The following is a 16,036-nucleotide window of genomic DNA, read 5'->3' on the forward strand; positions in this document are numbered from 1 at the left end:
GATCTTCTTTAATCTCCCAGATTGCATCCATAAATTGATTAAATTCTTCTTTAGAGAATGGTTGGGAAAGAATTTTCACAATAAATGGAAGAATATTATCCATATTTTAAAAAAGTGACAGAATTGCTAAATTTAGATTTTCTCATATATCAGTTTAATTTCTAAAATAATATCGTAAATGCCTAAAATTTTATTCCACTCCTTCAAAATATATGAATTGTTTCCTTAAATTATGAGATTTGCATCCTTCTTAGATAAATTTCAATTTTGACATTGTGAATAATCACCAAAATTTTTAAAAAATTTCAAAAATGAGCTTAATATCATTAATTTTTCAAGACAAATTCGGTTTTCTCTAATTTTTTTGGAGTTTTTCGAAAACAATTTTCATTTTTCTCGTCAAATAAAGGAAATAGAACAAAATTAAATAATGAAACAAAGATCATATATTATGTTCTTTTATTATCAACTAAGGAATTGAAGTATAACATCCAATTATAATTAAATTTCAGAAAAAGTAAAGAAATCTGAAAAAAATAGTAATGAAAAAACTCCTCTTAATAGTGCAGATCACTATTATATAACTTATAAAATTTTGACAATCATATGCCTCCTCGTACTTTTCATTTTTCTCAGCCTCAGATCGATGAATTGAATGGAGCAGCTATCATATATCAAAAAGATGCTACGAATAAGCATGAATTTCTGAATCAATTTTTAAATTTACACTTTCCAAATTATTCAAAAAATTTAAGAAAGCACGTATGGAATTATTTAAAGCGTGCTTGCACAATTCAACTCAGAGATTGCGATAAAAACGTTTACACACAATATTATATTAGTCCTCCCTATAAATTTCACAAAATTGATTCATCCGGCACCGAACATTCATATTCAATCGTTTACAAATGCGAAGGAAGCTGCAATTACAAAATAAAAGTGACACTGTACCCAAATCAAATTCCAAAAATCGAACCTCTCAGTGGTGAGCATTCATGCACACCAAAAGGTACAGTTTTTAGAGATATTGAAGAAGAAACAAAAATTAGGGATCTAATGCAAATTACACGTGAACACCATTCAATACAACCGTTAACTTCAGAAGCGCAAATATTATCATATTTACTTTCTGAGGCAACAAAACTTGAAAGGCCTCCAAAAATACCAGAAAATTTACCACGCACATTATACAAAGAGTTTTATCCACATAATTTGGTTATTCCAGATTTTGTGGAACAAATTCTTTCAATTACCAAACAAAATTCCGAAAATTTTCTAAAATACATCGCGTTTTACCCAGAACCAATAATAATTTTCGGTTATGATCGTTCTGTCTCAATTTGTCACTCAGCAACAAAATTATTCTTGGACGGTACCTTTAAAATCGTCCCAAGACAGTTCGATGACAAGGGTCAACTCCTTACATTAATGGTGCTTGACCAAACAACGAATGAATACATTCCTGTTGTCCACATTCTTATGAAATCTCGGACAGCAGAAGCGTATACAACCGCATTTTCCGCATTAATTTCAATAATTGGGTTCAACAATTTCAAAACTGTTTACGTAGATTTTGAAATCGCACTTTACAAATCCATTAAATTATTTTGTCCAAACACAAAGGTTACTGGCTGCTTATTTCATTATCGCCAAGCATTAATTCGCAAAATAAAAGAATTATACCCGAAACAAGAGATACCAAAAGAGATTTTTACACTTTACCAAATTTATTCCTCATTACCTTTCGTCGAAAAAGACTCATTTTATCAAATACTTAAATTAATCGATGAGTCATCCTCAGAAATTGCAAAGCCGTTCGTAAATTACTATAAAAAAGTATGGAAGAAAGATTATGAGTTCATTAACCAATTAGATTCAGAGGATGATATCTACAAAAATAATGCTCTTGAATCCTTCCATTCTTTGCTTTCGAAAGAATTAGAAAATGCCCATCCTAGCCTCGAAATAATGATTGCAATCTTAATGAAAGTCGATAAACACTTGTTGGATAAACAATTACTCAGTACAAAACCAGCAAAACATCCTGTCAATTATACAAAGTCCACAGCAAATATTAAAAAAGCAATTACAAATTATTTATCCGAAACAAATCGAAATTCCAAGAAAAATCAAATCAAACTTAAAGAATTTCAACAGTCAAATCAAGTAAACGAGAATTCAATCGACTTTACACCAGAAACAGGTGAGTTTTCTCAAAATGATGAGAAGATTCTCAATGAAATCCCAAATGACCAGAATAAAGTGGTTAATCAAGTGATCAAATCAAAGTTAGTATGACTATCTTCAGTACGGTGGCACTGCGTTCCACCGTACTCATCTTATGTGAATTTGACACTTTACAAAACCGTTAACATATATTTTACAACACAACCATAACACCAATTTAACCTTAAATATTTACAAAACCGTCTGACACATAAACGACTTCACTAACGAATTCACTACCGTCCTCACTAAATAAAAAATAACCTTATTTTATTTATTTTCCAACTTTTTTATTTCATTACAAAGACATGTCTGACTACATTTACTATGACTCTTTCCCAGAACGTTTCCGTGAACTATTCAAAACTCAAGTAAAACTGAGAAACATGCATTTTAACAAAGACAGACCCATTGACGATGAAAGAAACCCTGAATATATTACAATCCCATATGACGCAAAGTTCATTGCATACATTCCTTATGGTCGCAGAGGAACGAAAACTATTTCAACAAAGAACAAAAATTATTTCTGGAGCGATGAAGAAAATTGCCTTATCTACATAAATGCATACTTAAATAAAGCTACATATTGTACAAAGAAGGTTGGACTGGATTTGAGCTCTACATATACGACGACGACGGAAACAGACGTTGTGTATACCCATACGATAATATGTACCATTGTTTTCATCAAGCATTAAACGAATACATAGTCAGTAAGGGTCTCATTCCTGCCGAGTAGATATGTTATATTTTTGTTCCCACATTTATATAAAAATAAATGATATCACCACCCTCACACGTATGAAAACATAGCACAAAAATAAACTTAGGGTAAGTTAGTATGGCTTAGTTGGGTACTGTAGCACTGCGTTCCACCTTACCCAATACTTGTGAATTTGACACTTTACAAAACCGTTAACGTATATTTTACAACACAAACGACAACACTAACTTAACCTTAAATATTTACAAAGCCGCCAACCACTTCACTAACGAACTCACTAATGTAAAAAATAAACGTTCTCACTATCGTTCTCACTAACGACTTCACTAATGTTCTCATAAATTTTCCTCAATATCTTCATCATCAGTGTTAACCCTATTGTAGTCATACTTGAAGCCATAAACTTTCTCTAACTTCTTAACGTACAATTTACATAACTTACCTTCGTCATCGTATGGTTTAATGATATAACTATTTCTATCTTTATACACAGTCAATGAAAAGTCAACTGGTCTCGGATGTATTTGAAAGAACATGTTATGCTCAGGAAGGAAGAATAAATGTTTAAATGTATGTTTGTTATACTGTGGAATTCGAATGAGTTGCTTTTGTTCTGTCATTTACATCCAAATAAAAATTTTCAGTAAAATAAAAAATAAACTTAAAAATTAATGATATCACCACCCTCACACGTATGAAAACATAGCACAAAAATAAATTTAGGTGAAGTGGTGAGATCTCACCTCTTTTTTCACCTGTTTTTCACCCTGTTGAATTCATTGCTTTATAACTCTCTTCCTTTCTCCAACTCTTCTAACTTCTTCTTAAGTTCAGCAATGTTGTCCTCATGAAGTTTAATCTTTCTCAAAATTCCTTCTTTATCTAATGGTTGCTTTATCTTTCTAAACTGAACTCTACCATCCTTCATAGTATGAATGTAAAAACCTTCTGGAATAGTTCCTGATTTAATGTATTCTACCAAAAACTTTTGTTTCATTGCTTCAGTGACTTTATTTGTCATTTCAATCAAATAAAAATTTTTAATATTAAATAAAAATAACGTTATTTTTTCAGTAAGGAAACGCAGGAGTTTTACGATTTATTTGAGGAGTAGGTTCTGGTTTAAATGTTGGAGTCGGTTTAGGAGTTGACTTTTGAACAGGAGTTTGTACTTCCATAGGTTCAGGAGTCATTGAAGGTTTTGCTTGTGAAGGCGTTGGTTTTGGCGAAGGTGTCGGAGTTTGTTTAACTTCAGCTACTTCAGTATTATTTACAACATTTGCTTTGTTTCTTTTCAACATCATAACTGCTCCTGCTGTAGCTAGCAAACCTAGTGGGAGACCATATCTTATATAAGGACTTGACCAAATGCTATTTTTGACAGGAGCTGGTGGAACACCTAACCTTGGTGAGACTGCTCTTTGCCATTGTGCAGCTCGTAAGAAATATTCAATAGGTGCTCCATAATCGTTTGGTAAAGTTTGTTTCATAGATGGTGAAGGTTCACGAGAGCTTGATGAAGAACTCATTTATAAGCTTTAAAAATAAACGTTCATCCTTTATTCCTCACTGTCGTCCGTAGCTAAGTTATAGTCATCTAATCTTATTATGGGGATTCCATTAGCACGCACCTGAATGGCAAAGCAACAATCCCTCATAAATCCAATAAGTGGCTTTGGGACATTTTCAGTTGCTAGTTCAATAGGTCCTTTAACAGACAATTTGTATGTTATTGGAGCAGTAGATGTTTGACCTTGCTGAAAGCAAAAGTCCACTTCTGTTGGAAAACCACATAAGAAATGTGTGTTGTCATAGCTATCCCATTTATGTTCCACACTACCATCATCCACCAATGACCTCATAACATCTTCATTAAATCCTATCATATCATTGTTTGTATTGCAAGCGTTCGCAACCATTTCATAAAATACAGGTCCATATGATTTTTCAGGTTCTGCAGGTATATTTCCATAAGCTCCCATGGAAAGCTGAAGATATTTAAACTTAGGGTTCTCAAAATTAACATAATAGTTGTCTTTCTTCTAAATAGTGCCCAAATACTTTTAACATTAATAGGCGTATAAGCTGCTGTAAATGTTGCACTTGAACTATCTGTATTCTTTGAGAATGAACCGTCCATAGGAATCCAATCCATAACTTTAACAGGAAAACATAAAGCCTCGTTTGTATAATGTTCTACAAGTTCTGTATAAATGTTAGGGTCTAAAGAGATGACTTTGGATGAATGAAACATTCATTAAAATCCATCTTTGTTCGAAATAGTTGCTGGGTTACAGTTGTAATAGTAACTGTTCCACTAGCTTCTACTGCCTTCGTTATCATAGTGAATGGTTCATTCCATGAACAAATTTATTTGTCGGTGGATTTGAATCTGAAGCAAATGCAACTTTAAGAGTTGGATTGAAAGCAATGATATCATTTACAGATATAGATGTGCATTGTAAGGCGTCGCTACTGAACTTTACTTTAAGCTGAATGTTTCCTGCAAAAGCTGGAATAAATCGAATAGCTTCTAATGGAAGGAATCTTCTAACAGGAATTCTTAAACGAAGCTTAAAATCAAATGATTTTCCTGCTGTAATTGGACCACTAACAATTTGTCCTGTTCTGCATGTTCCCGAATGACTCCATACATCTTCATGTCGAGTCTTTGAGAAAACATCTACTTTCTTTATTTGTTCGGTAGTTTGTGAGTTTGAAGTTATATATGCTTCTTCTCTCTTGCGTTGTCTTGAGAATATACGATACGACCATTTGCAAGGATTTGATATCCAGCAACTGCATAGAAAGCGTCATCGAAACCAATCCAAAATCCTGGTGGGTTTGTTTTATTGGAACCTGAACCAATTTCTTTATCTACAATAAATTGACCTTCCATTTTATACGTAATGAATGTATTGTAAAGGTCCAACATATTTTCACCAGGAGGTGAGAGATTGAATGTTACCCATGTGTTATCTTTAGCAGTTCCAGGTTGTGATGGAATCTTTGCGTCAGAATATTTTCTATTAGTGTCACCAATTTGAACTGCATTGTCTATGATATCGAAATATGAGCGAATCTGATGAATATGCTCTGCTGGAGTAAATTCGTTTAACTGTTCGTTTCTGCATGTATTTACTTCAGTAAAAATATCTATTTACTTCATTATTCTCACTATTCTTCTTGGCATTCGTGGTGGAAGTTGTTTCTTGACATTTTCAATGAACTGTACATTCTCTTTTGTCTCAACTTCTTTCACTGTGGGTCAGGGTTCTTTGACTCGGTTTGTTTTTCAATGAAATTCACGAACTTTGCAATAAGCTCTTGGTTCGTTATTGAAAGTACAATCTGGCTTTCTTTTCTTCTTGTTCTTTTGGTGGCTCAGTTTGAATAGAAGGTTTTATATGGGCTTCGTGGACTTCACCCTTACCATGCACCTTAATGTTGTCGCTTTCTGCATTCGCTAATGGAACCTTTCTTTTTCTTACGTATATTTTACCATCTTTACTCTGACTTACGTAATAGAAAGGATGTTGTATTCCTCTGCGTCATTTAATATAATAGACTCTCGCTCTGATTTTGACAAGCTCATTTTACATCGGTTAAAGTTTTAATTTTGTTTTTTATCTGCAGTCAAATGACTCAGACAAGCCCTACGGACAAGACCCAAGGGTCATAGATGTTGAAAATTGAAGAAAGAAATTCGTGAGCAAATTTTATCCGAACTGAAGGAACAAAAATAAGAACAAAAGCCAGAGAGACCAAAGAGAAACTTAGTGAAAAACAACTTGCTGCATTAGCTGCTGGAAGACAAAAGAACCACAAAGACTAACTGGCGAAGAAAGCTAGAGAAGAAGCTGAAGCAAAAGCTAGAGAGAAGCTGAAGCAAAGAAGAGTAAATGGTTTATTTTTATCCGAATTAAATGTATAGACAAATACCTTTATCTGTTGCGTTCAGTAGTGAAAACCCTGACGTCAAAATAAAGGGGAACAGAGTAACGTTTAAGTTTCCAACAGACTGGATTGTGAACATAAATGAAGAGAAGTACATTGGCATAACATCTATGTATATAACACATGCTTTCAGAAAGGTTGACTTTATACTTCAAGTCGAGATAGAAAATGACGAACAGTCTTTAAGCGCCCAAAACATTCACATATACAAATACTTCAATGACAGTACGACGTTAGAAGACTGTATAATTAATTTTACGAAAATTTTCAAAGAAGTTTAACATTGAAGTACAAAACTTTACAGCCTTTACGTGATTTTCTTGCAGAACTGAAAGAAGAAGGAATTGTAGAAAGATTAATAGCTTTTCATTACGAGTTTGTAGTAAATGCTGATGGAACTCATGAACTGTCAATTCATTTGTATTCTCACCATTCAATGAAGTAGCTAAAAAGAAAAAAATCCATTACGTATAAGATTTCAAATCTCTGAACCAAGTGATGATTTCAAGAATGTTTTCAATTATGATGCAATGCTTCCGAGGAAAAATGAATTTTCCGAAATTAGATTCCAGGTATTTGGATAGAAAGCAAGCTTATTATATTCAAACTTAAGTAAGGGAGTTGAAAATGAGTTCATTGGTCATACAAGAAACTTCACCAACTTCCTAACCCTAAATACTATAAATTAACTGGCTTCAATCGTGAGTTTTGGATAGACATGTTCTCCACTCATGACCATAACTGCCCAGTGTTCTTACCTCCAGACCATAAGGACTGTCTCTACATTGAGGCACAACTCTTAAACTCTACCATCGCAGTATTGTAAATGACCACATGGGCTTCGCCTTGCGCTAGCGCTTTTTTATCACGAATGACCTCATTGCTGACAAAAATAAATGACCTCAGACTTCAACTTACGAATAAAGCTTGTTTTAGTCGTTATTGAGAAGTTAAACTTCTCTTCAAAGCAAGGTTGACATGACTTACATAAGTCAAATCCAATCTCTTGACCGTCATAAAGTGCTTTGTAAAGTTTCATTAAACTGAACTCAGAGTCTTTGTCATATGTTCCAACAGGTATGTGAATGTTCTTATCTTCATTGTAATAGCATTGTTAGCTTCAGGAAACATTTCATTAGCTGTTAAAGCAAGAACGTCTTGTTTTACACCTTTACAACGTGCAATGGAATGCAACTTCATTTAAATCATTCGTGAGTAAGTCTATGTAAGTCTTCTTTCCACAAAATATTGACTTGTATGCTAAACTTTGTTTTCCAGGTGTTTATTTCTGCGAAGTCAGAATGAAATTGACCAAGGTTCTTTCCTATAAGTTCTCTACCGTATCTCTTCTTAAACTCTGCTGCAAGCTTTGGTATGTCTTCATTGAAAATATGCATGCTATCACAGTCCTGGTAAAATATTTGAAGTCCCATATCTTCAGCAGTACAGAATACTTCACACATTATTCTCTTCGACATAGACAGAATGTTAACACCAAGTGGACAGAAGTTAAAGTGTCTGCAAATGCTTTTCGTTAGCTTGAAAATAGTTTTATCTGAACCATCCAAACCTTCGAACTTCACTATATGGTTGTAGTTTCTGATGGCATATCTTATAGCATCTTTGTCATTTACTATGGTTATTTTTGACTCAATAGGAGATAGAATAGTTTTGCCATAAATACTGTTCAGAATGAGCTTTATATTTTCTTGCAAAGGATTTCCTTCTTTCTTATACTTTAACCTTAACTCAAACAACTTCTTTACTTCATCTCTTATTCTAATATCTCTGTTTCCATCGTAATAGTATCCTTGCAACACTTCACATTTGACACCTTGATATTTTATGAGGTCTTGTAATGTTATATGGTCAACATACATTAAACAGCAAGTGTTTGAACTTCTGGGAACGTTAAGTTCTGGATTTAGTTCAGGGTCACAAACTATTAAAGGAAAGTGTCTATGTATTCCAATCTCTGTTATCTTAATGAGAACAAAGAAGCCAGACATAAACTTTTCACCAATGGGTTCCTTTTGGTCGTCATCGAATAAATGTCTCATGAGATACTCTGTGCTTAACATTTCTTTCTTCATACTTTGGAATACCTTCTAAAGTATAAAGTCTTGCTATAGCTGATGGATATAATGAAACAGCGTCGAAGTCAGCAATGAGTTTCTTTTCTCTTTTGTTTCATGTTATCTGACAGCATACATCTTCCACCTTGAATACAGCGTGAAATAAATTCTCTTGGTTTATTTGAGAGGTCATATAAATTTCCATTCGGGAAGTACACTCTGTTCTCAAACAATTTGTTAGCAATTGAACAAATACTAACGTAGTCATAAACGTTTAAATCAAATTCTTTCAATATGTCATTGCGGAACTTAACAAAACCTTCTCTTAAAATTCTTACATCTTGTTTGCAATAAAATGTGCTATACTTTTCTAAGTCGAAGTGGTTCTCATCTATTCTGCAACCTTTGATGGAATCTATGTTTTTCATGAATGTATCTGCATCCCGGATAAACTTACATGCTTCAGAAATGACACCAGTTCTGTTGTCATTTGCTAACAAAACACTGCTGTAGTAGTTATATGGAAATACTTCTTTCGGTCCTGTTTGTAAGTTAAACATAGCAGGAAATAGTTTAAGCTTCTTATTTATAACACTGTAAGAGTCTTTTATAATAATTGCCCTTCCTTTATATAAGCCAGTTATTTGCATTGTTCGTGAACCTTTAATGATGGGAGTTCCTTTCACTTCTGTCATGTGTCTTAAGATGAAGTTTATATCATAACTGAGGTTATGGAAATATATTAAACTCTTGTCAGGAAGTCGTTCCAAAAATTCTGTTGCACAGTTCTGACCCCAAATGCTTTCACTCACTGAACCATCTTCACTGTCGTAACATATGTTAAAAGCTTTATGAAAGCCATCGGTACTGCACTCAAAGTCAGCAAAGAAAACGTGCTCAGGAATGAACTTGCACTTATTTTTATTTACTTCTTTTGACTCGGCTTTCTTCTTCAGTTGTACACAATACTTTGGAGCATATGTCAAATCTTTAAATGGTGCAAGGTTCTGTTTATATAAGTCAGTCGTATATGTGAAAAGTTCTCCATAAGAAATAGGTTCGAAATATTTGCACTCCCACAATGTTTTCATAACATCCCATAACGGTGTTGTTCTATCATAACGAACTACATATTTATCTTCTCTCTTTGTATAAATCTTCATTTGTTTCTCAATGTTCATTCCACCACAAGCTTTGAGAATTTCTTTGTAATTTCTGACGAAATATGTTGTCATTGGTAATCTTTCGTTTAGCATGTAGTGGTCTTCAACAAGAAGTAAGTCAATAGTTCGAACAGTTTCACATTCTTTTGGTATGTATCTCTTTATTTCATTATGTCTTGAGTCATTGAAATAACCAATGGTAACATTAAATGCTATACCTGTTGCGTCAGAAATTTCTTGTACTTTACTTTGAGGAAAGTCTCTAACACGAATGACTTCTCTCATGTGGTCAATAGTCTCTCCATCTACTCCAGCCTGAATGCAAGCATAAACGAAACAATTGTCTTCTGTCATAAGTGTTGCAGTTCTTTTGTTCAGTTCATTGAAGATTTGGTAGCGTTCAAGATTTATAGGTAATGTGCAAAGATACTTCCAGAACTGACCGCTTCTCTTCTTATAAAACTTCTTTTCACCATTATCTTTCCAAAAGCTTTCTATAAGTGCTGGGTTTCCTGTTTGCTTAAGAGCTTCCAAAATGGCTTTCTGGTCATTTGTCAGTGTGCTTTCATCTCTATATGGTCTCTTTTTTGGTTTGCCTTTCTTTACATCTGACATCGTTAAGCCTTCATATTCTGTTAAATCATACATCTTTATTTCAGTAAGATTCTTTATGTTTGTCAAGAAGAAGTCATAGTGCATTTCAACAATACCTGCAGCATTTGCTTCTATCTCTGATATAAAGTTCTCCTTCAAGAGCTGATGTAGTAATGTTCCAATATTATTGAGGTTTAACGTAGAACATTCATACTTTCCACCAAGTTTATAACATACCATCCATCTCTGTTGTGAGTTTATTTTAATTTTCTCTAAGAGTCTCATGAAAACCTTACCGAAATGTTTGTGTAAGTAGTCTCTGTTTGGTTCATCTAAAGCTTCGATGTTAAAGTCAATGAGTCTATTGCCTGACTTCACATTTCTCTTCCTATTCTCTTCATCTTTCTTTAACCATCTCTCACCTTCTTTTGGTTTGTCGTCAATGGAACGAATGACATCGTTAGCTTTGCGAACTTGTTCTATAGCGCTCTTAAACATCTCTCTTCTCTGTTGTTTCAGTGTGTCGTCTCTTCTTCTTGTTTCACCAACGTTTGCATTTGTTATGTCAAACATTTCTCTTCTTACTTCATGAGGTACTGAACGTCTATGATATAAGTCAATAGCAACGTCATTTAAAGGAAATGCTCTTGCATGGACTTCGTCCTCGCCGCGTTGCGGCTTTATGAACTCATGAATTCTATCATAACTTATTGCACCATTATAGTCTTTAATGAAGTCAGCGAGTGCTTTTTTGTTTGTTGCGTAATGTTTTGCAACATCTATGTTAGCTTCTGTAAGAAGTTGTTTTATTTCCGAGTGTTCTAACTTAGACAACTTCCGATACATCTTTAGTAGGAAATAAAAAAATATTTTTTGAAAAAATTAGATTAGATTTTTTTAAGTTATTTTTCAAAATAATTTAATATTTTTATTTTAATGAAACACATGCAAGATTGCAAGTTCTTTTCATACAATGCTCTCGCTACTGCCATCAAGAATGAGTTCAATAATGCTTCAAATGTTAATGTTATCTTTAACAAGAAGTTTGTGAAAGAATCTAAGTTTGGTCAGTATGTCAGACCATTAGCTATCGTCATTGACCGCAAACGTTATACTTCACAAGAGTTAGCAGTAGTTTTGAAACAAAAGAGTTTCTTCGTGAATGTCAAAGATACTCATTATACTGTCATAAAGAACTCTAATATTGACTTCTTCAGTATTGCTTTAAATCTTTCCGAACAGAAAGAATATAAGAAGGGTGAAACAAATGTGAAATATTATCCTTCATCTCTGAAGACAATAACGAACAAAGATGTTATACAGAAATTCTTACCAAAGGTTGAAGAAGCTTCTATTGACATTGACGAAGGAAGTGAAATGGTTGAAGAAATAGACCCTGAAGCTATTTAAGCAAAAATATATTTTTGGTTAGTCTTCATATCGATATTTTACAACAATTCCCCAATGTATAAACTTTTCATACGCTTTTTCATAAGCTTTATATACCTTCAGAAATTTTGCATAATCTTTAGAAGCATTTAGATATTGTTTAAATGCTTTGTATGTCTTCAGAAATTTTGCATAATCTTTTACATGTTGTTCGTTCTCTTCTTCTGTCATGAGTTCCGAATATTCTAAATTCATGTTCTTTCATATGAGATAAAATTTTATAAAAAAAATAAAATTAGCTTAGATTTTTTTATTCTTCCTCTTTGAAGTTATCGAAATATTCTGTTATTTTTTCCTTCAGTAATGTTAAGTCTTCTTTGAATGTAAGTATTGTGCAACCTTTGATGTCATAGTGTGTTTGAGGAAGAGTATTTTTGACAATTTCCTTTATTTGCTCATTCGGTGTCATTGAAATCGGTAAGTTTTCACGATAGAACCAGTTTCTGTCAGATTTATATATTTTAGCTAAGTCATAAAAGCTCTTGTTGTTTCTTCTGACTAAATGCAACATAACCACATCTTTATCTTCTTCTTTCTCCAACTCTTCAGTATATATCATATACTTATAACTCTTTTCCTTTCCTTTTGGTACCGAACGCGGTATTCTTTTCTGTATGCTTTTGTCTTTGGATTCAATGACTTCATCTTTTGCTTGAAGTTTCTTTTCCATCTCTCCACGTTCTGCTTTATATAGTTCATCTAACATCATGAAAATATAACAAGCATAACGAGGTGAAGCCCACATTGCTACAGCATTTACTAAAAGTCTATGAACATAATAACCTTTCAAACCAGGAGCCAAATTCTTGCGATTTTCGTACGGAATCTCTTCTCCGGTTTTCCGAGGGAAGCAATCATATGAGGAAATTCTTCTAAAAGTTCTTTTGTCTGTTGGTTTTCAAACCAATGATATGCTTGCTTTGTAGAACGAAGAGCGTTCATTATACTTTGCATTTGGTACATATCGTCTTTGACCGAACGAATGAGGCGAAGTTGTTTGTTATATTGTATGTATTCGTATTCTTCATTTATAGCTTCATGGACTATAACTGTTGTTGTGTTCTCTGATGTTGTCATTACTGTCTTTACATACAAAATAAAAAAATAAATAAAAATAAAATTAGCGTTATTTTTTCTGAGATAAACACTATTTCTTCACAACATTAAATTTTATCCTGTATGAAATGACTTTAAAAAGATTATTGACTGACTTCGAATACTATCTCATTGACGCACTGACAGACCCTCAAAACTGTGTTGAAAGTTCTTTAAGCTTTAAGATTGAAGGTACGACGCATTTTGTCTTCACTTACGTATTGAAAGAATATGACCGTTATCATAACGAAGTGAATCAAACACTAATAAAATTTGTAGATAAAAAATTGGTTAACAATGATGAAGAATACAGACAAGTTATTGAAAAAAATAACGCAAGATTAGATGCAATAGAAAAGAAGTTTAATGAATGTCTTACAAACACGTATGAATATCTTATGCGGTGGGAAGCCAGATGGAAATAAATTTACGTCAAATATGCAATTTATAAAATCTTATGTCGACAGGCTACGTAGCACAGTGGTCTAAGGTGGTGTTATGGAGGGGTCAGGGTCTGTGGTTCGAACCGCGACAGCGCCGTATTTTCTTATTTTCTTTGTTTGTCTTGTTTGTCGTGAATAAAAAGTGTAAGAAAAGTGCTCTATCTTCCACGGGAATAAATAAAAAATTTACTTTATTTCTTCTTTATTTCTTCTTTATTTCTTTGTTCCCGTGGAAGAAGGGTTTTGCTGTTTTTTCTCAGCCGAAATCAATGATTTTTTCATTTTTGGAATCCTTATCGAATGAGGAATCTTTTCTCTCGTGGAAGCTTTGACCAAAAATAATTTTTAGGTGAAGAGGTGAGATCTCACCTGTTTTTTCACCTAATTTTTCACCTAATTTTTCACAAGCGTTTTACATGAATTGTACGATGTATATTTGAAATCCTAAACAATTTCGTAGCTTCTATTTCTTCTTTTAGTACATCAAAAGTTTTAACAATGCCGAAGGTTTCTTTATATTTCTTCTTGACGTCAGACAGAAGGAAATCTTCTGCTGTTGGATAGTTTTTATTAAGAAATGTCAACATATCCATTTTATCTTCTGCTGGCTTTTCTGCTTCTTTCTTTAAGTCTGCATAGTCGTTTCGCATTCTTTCTATCTCTTTGACTGAGTAGTTATATTTTCTTATTGCTGCTTTACATTTTGAACATTGCGGCATCGTTTTTGCGTTATACATTGAAATAAAACCAGCTAGAACAACTAAGGCGTCAATGGTTTTCTTTAACTCAAAAGCTACTGGTTTTATCTGTTCATTCCATACCTTACCTCTTCTATCTTTATCTCTTATCTGCCATACACATTTTGCAACTAATGAAACAAAGTTATCGTATGTCTTAAACTCCCCAGATTTATATATGTCAGAGATGTTCTTATATACCATGTCGCAATCTTTGTCCATAACTTTATGGTTGCAATGAAAACCAAGGAATTCATAATTTACCTTTCGTATGAATTTCTTAATTTCTACTGAGTCAGTTGCTTCGACTTCAATTTCGTCGAATTCAGGAATAGTTAGTTTTTGCTGCTGAATTTCAGGTAGTTTAGGCAAATGGTCGATGAGGTCCTCCATTTCATAAAGATACTGTTCATTTGTTTCATCTTTCGCACTACAGTCTAAATTACTTGTTAAAAGTTCTTGCTTTATCTTCTGGATTTCTGTTTCAAAAGTATATGAAGAAGGAATAAAGCTTTTCATCTCTACCAACATTGACGTAGGATTCATGACTAGCGAGTTTGGTGCTGTAGTTGTGGACAGAGTCCCGCCGTTCGTGGCTTGAATTGTTGTTGTGCCGATTGTTGAAATCATATCTTTTATACAAAATAAAAAAATAAATAAAAATAAAACTAACTTTATTTTTCTATCTTAAGGGAATTCATGAAAATTCACGAGAAAGCTAAAGCAATCTGAGCCGCTAAGCGGCGAGGGTGAAAAAACGGGTGAGATCTCACCTCTTCACCTAAAATATATTTTTGGTGTAAATTTATGACAAAAATAAATGGTACCATTAATGATATCATGACTGTTCTCATTCATGTCTGATTTACATCTAATGAAAAAGTTTAGAAGAATTTTCTCATTCTTTCTGGCTTATTTTTGTCTTTCCAGTACTCCCGCTCTAATGGCCCCAGATGTGTTGGCTTTGACTCTCTCAAGTTCTTAGATGGTATAACATCTTCAACGCCTCCTTCATATCTTACTTTATAAGTGTCATCGTTTATGTTGTAGCCAAGTATTTCAATAACCACTCCTCGCTTTGCTTCGTCAATGGTTTCAGCAAGTTTGCCATTACTACTTTCGACTAATTTGTGACGAGGGTAAAACGCAATAGAGTCGTCAGCAGCTTTTATAAGATATCCATTACCTTGCGTAGAGTCTACGATATAATAGTTTCTACTTAACCTTAAACGTTTCTTTGTCAACGGTTTGTCGTCAAGAACTACACGAACTTTTGTACCAGGAATGAGGGTAAATTGTGTTGAATTTCTGATATTTTGTGTTTGGCTTCGTTTCTTTTGTATATACTTTTCTTCTTGTTGTTGTGTCATTGAATTTGGTGTATGTCCTGTTGTAGAATGTGTTGAGGAATTATATACTTCGAGAAAATGTTTCATTGTTTCTTCGGTAAAGTCTCGCTCTTGGTTTAAATCTCTGAGCGTTCTTATGAAGCGGTTTATGATGCCGAGTATGTTATGGTTATGGTCTTCAGTAGTGTAGTGAGTTATGTTATGCTTAATGAGAAAATCTG

The 16,036-nt window shown here is 33.4% G+C and overlaps 4 protein-coding genes and 2 pseudogenes across 6 annotated transcripts, besides 2 other annotated features; 1 reads left to right on the top strand and 5 right to left on the bottom strand.

Annotated features, from left to right (window-relative positions):
* Positions 1-2,287: 2,287 nt before the first annotated feature.
* Positions 2,288-16,036: part of a mobile genetic element that runs on past the window's edge.
* Positions 4,027-16,036: part of a mobile genetic element that runs on past the window's edge.
* TVAGG3_0889410 (uncharacterized protein) lies at positions 4,513-4,839 on the bottom strand (the record flags this gene model as incomplete). The annotated part of the gene is made up of 1 exon (XM_051250785.1): positions 4,513-4,839. The coding sequence occupies one exon, from the start codon at positions 4,837-4,839 to the stop codon at positions 4,513-4,515; it is 327 nt and encodes a 108-aa protein (XP_051086260.1).
* On the bottom strand, positions 8,316-9,680 carry TVAGG3_0889420 (annotated as a pseudogene). The gene has a single exon. A coding segment is annotated over exon 1 (1,365 nt).
* TVAGG3_0889430 (uncharacterized protein) lies at positions 11,679-12,152 on the top strand (the record flags this gene model as incomplete). Its single annotated transcript, XM_051250786.1, has 1 exon — positions 11,679-12,152. The coding sequence occupies one exon, from the start codon at positions 11,679-11,681 to the stop codon at positions 12,150-12,152; it is 474 nt and encodes a 157-aa protein (XP_051086261.1).
* Positions 12,747-13,268, bottom strand: TVAGG3_0889440 (annotated as a pseudogene). The gene has a single exon. A coding segment is annotated over exon 1 (522 nt).
* On the bottom strand, positions 14,348-15,096 carry TVAGG3_0889450 (organellar and viral DNA polymerase type B; the record flags this gene model as incomplete). Its single annotated transcript, XM_051250787.1, has 1 exon — positions 14,348-15,096. A coding segment is annotated over one exon (749 nt), but the record flags the coding sequence as incomplete, so codon positions are not given.
* On the bottom strand, positions 15,351-15,902 carry TVAGG3_0889460 (integrase core domain containing protein family; the record flags this gene model as incomplete). Its single annotated transcript, XM_051250788.1, has 1 exon — positions 15,351-15,902. The coding sequence occupies one exon, from the start codon at positions 15,900-15,902 to the stop codon at positions 15,351-15,353; it is 552 nt and encodes a 183-aa protein (XP_051086263.1).

Source organism: Trichomonas vaginalis, chromosome VI (assembly GCF_026262505.1).
Source record: "Trichomonas vaginalis G3 chromosome VI, whole genome shotgun sequence".
NCBI lineage: Eukaryota > Parabasalia > Trichomonadida > Trichomonadidae > Trichomonas > Trichomonas vaginalis.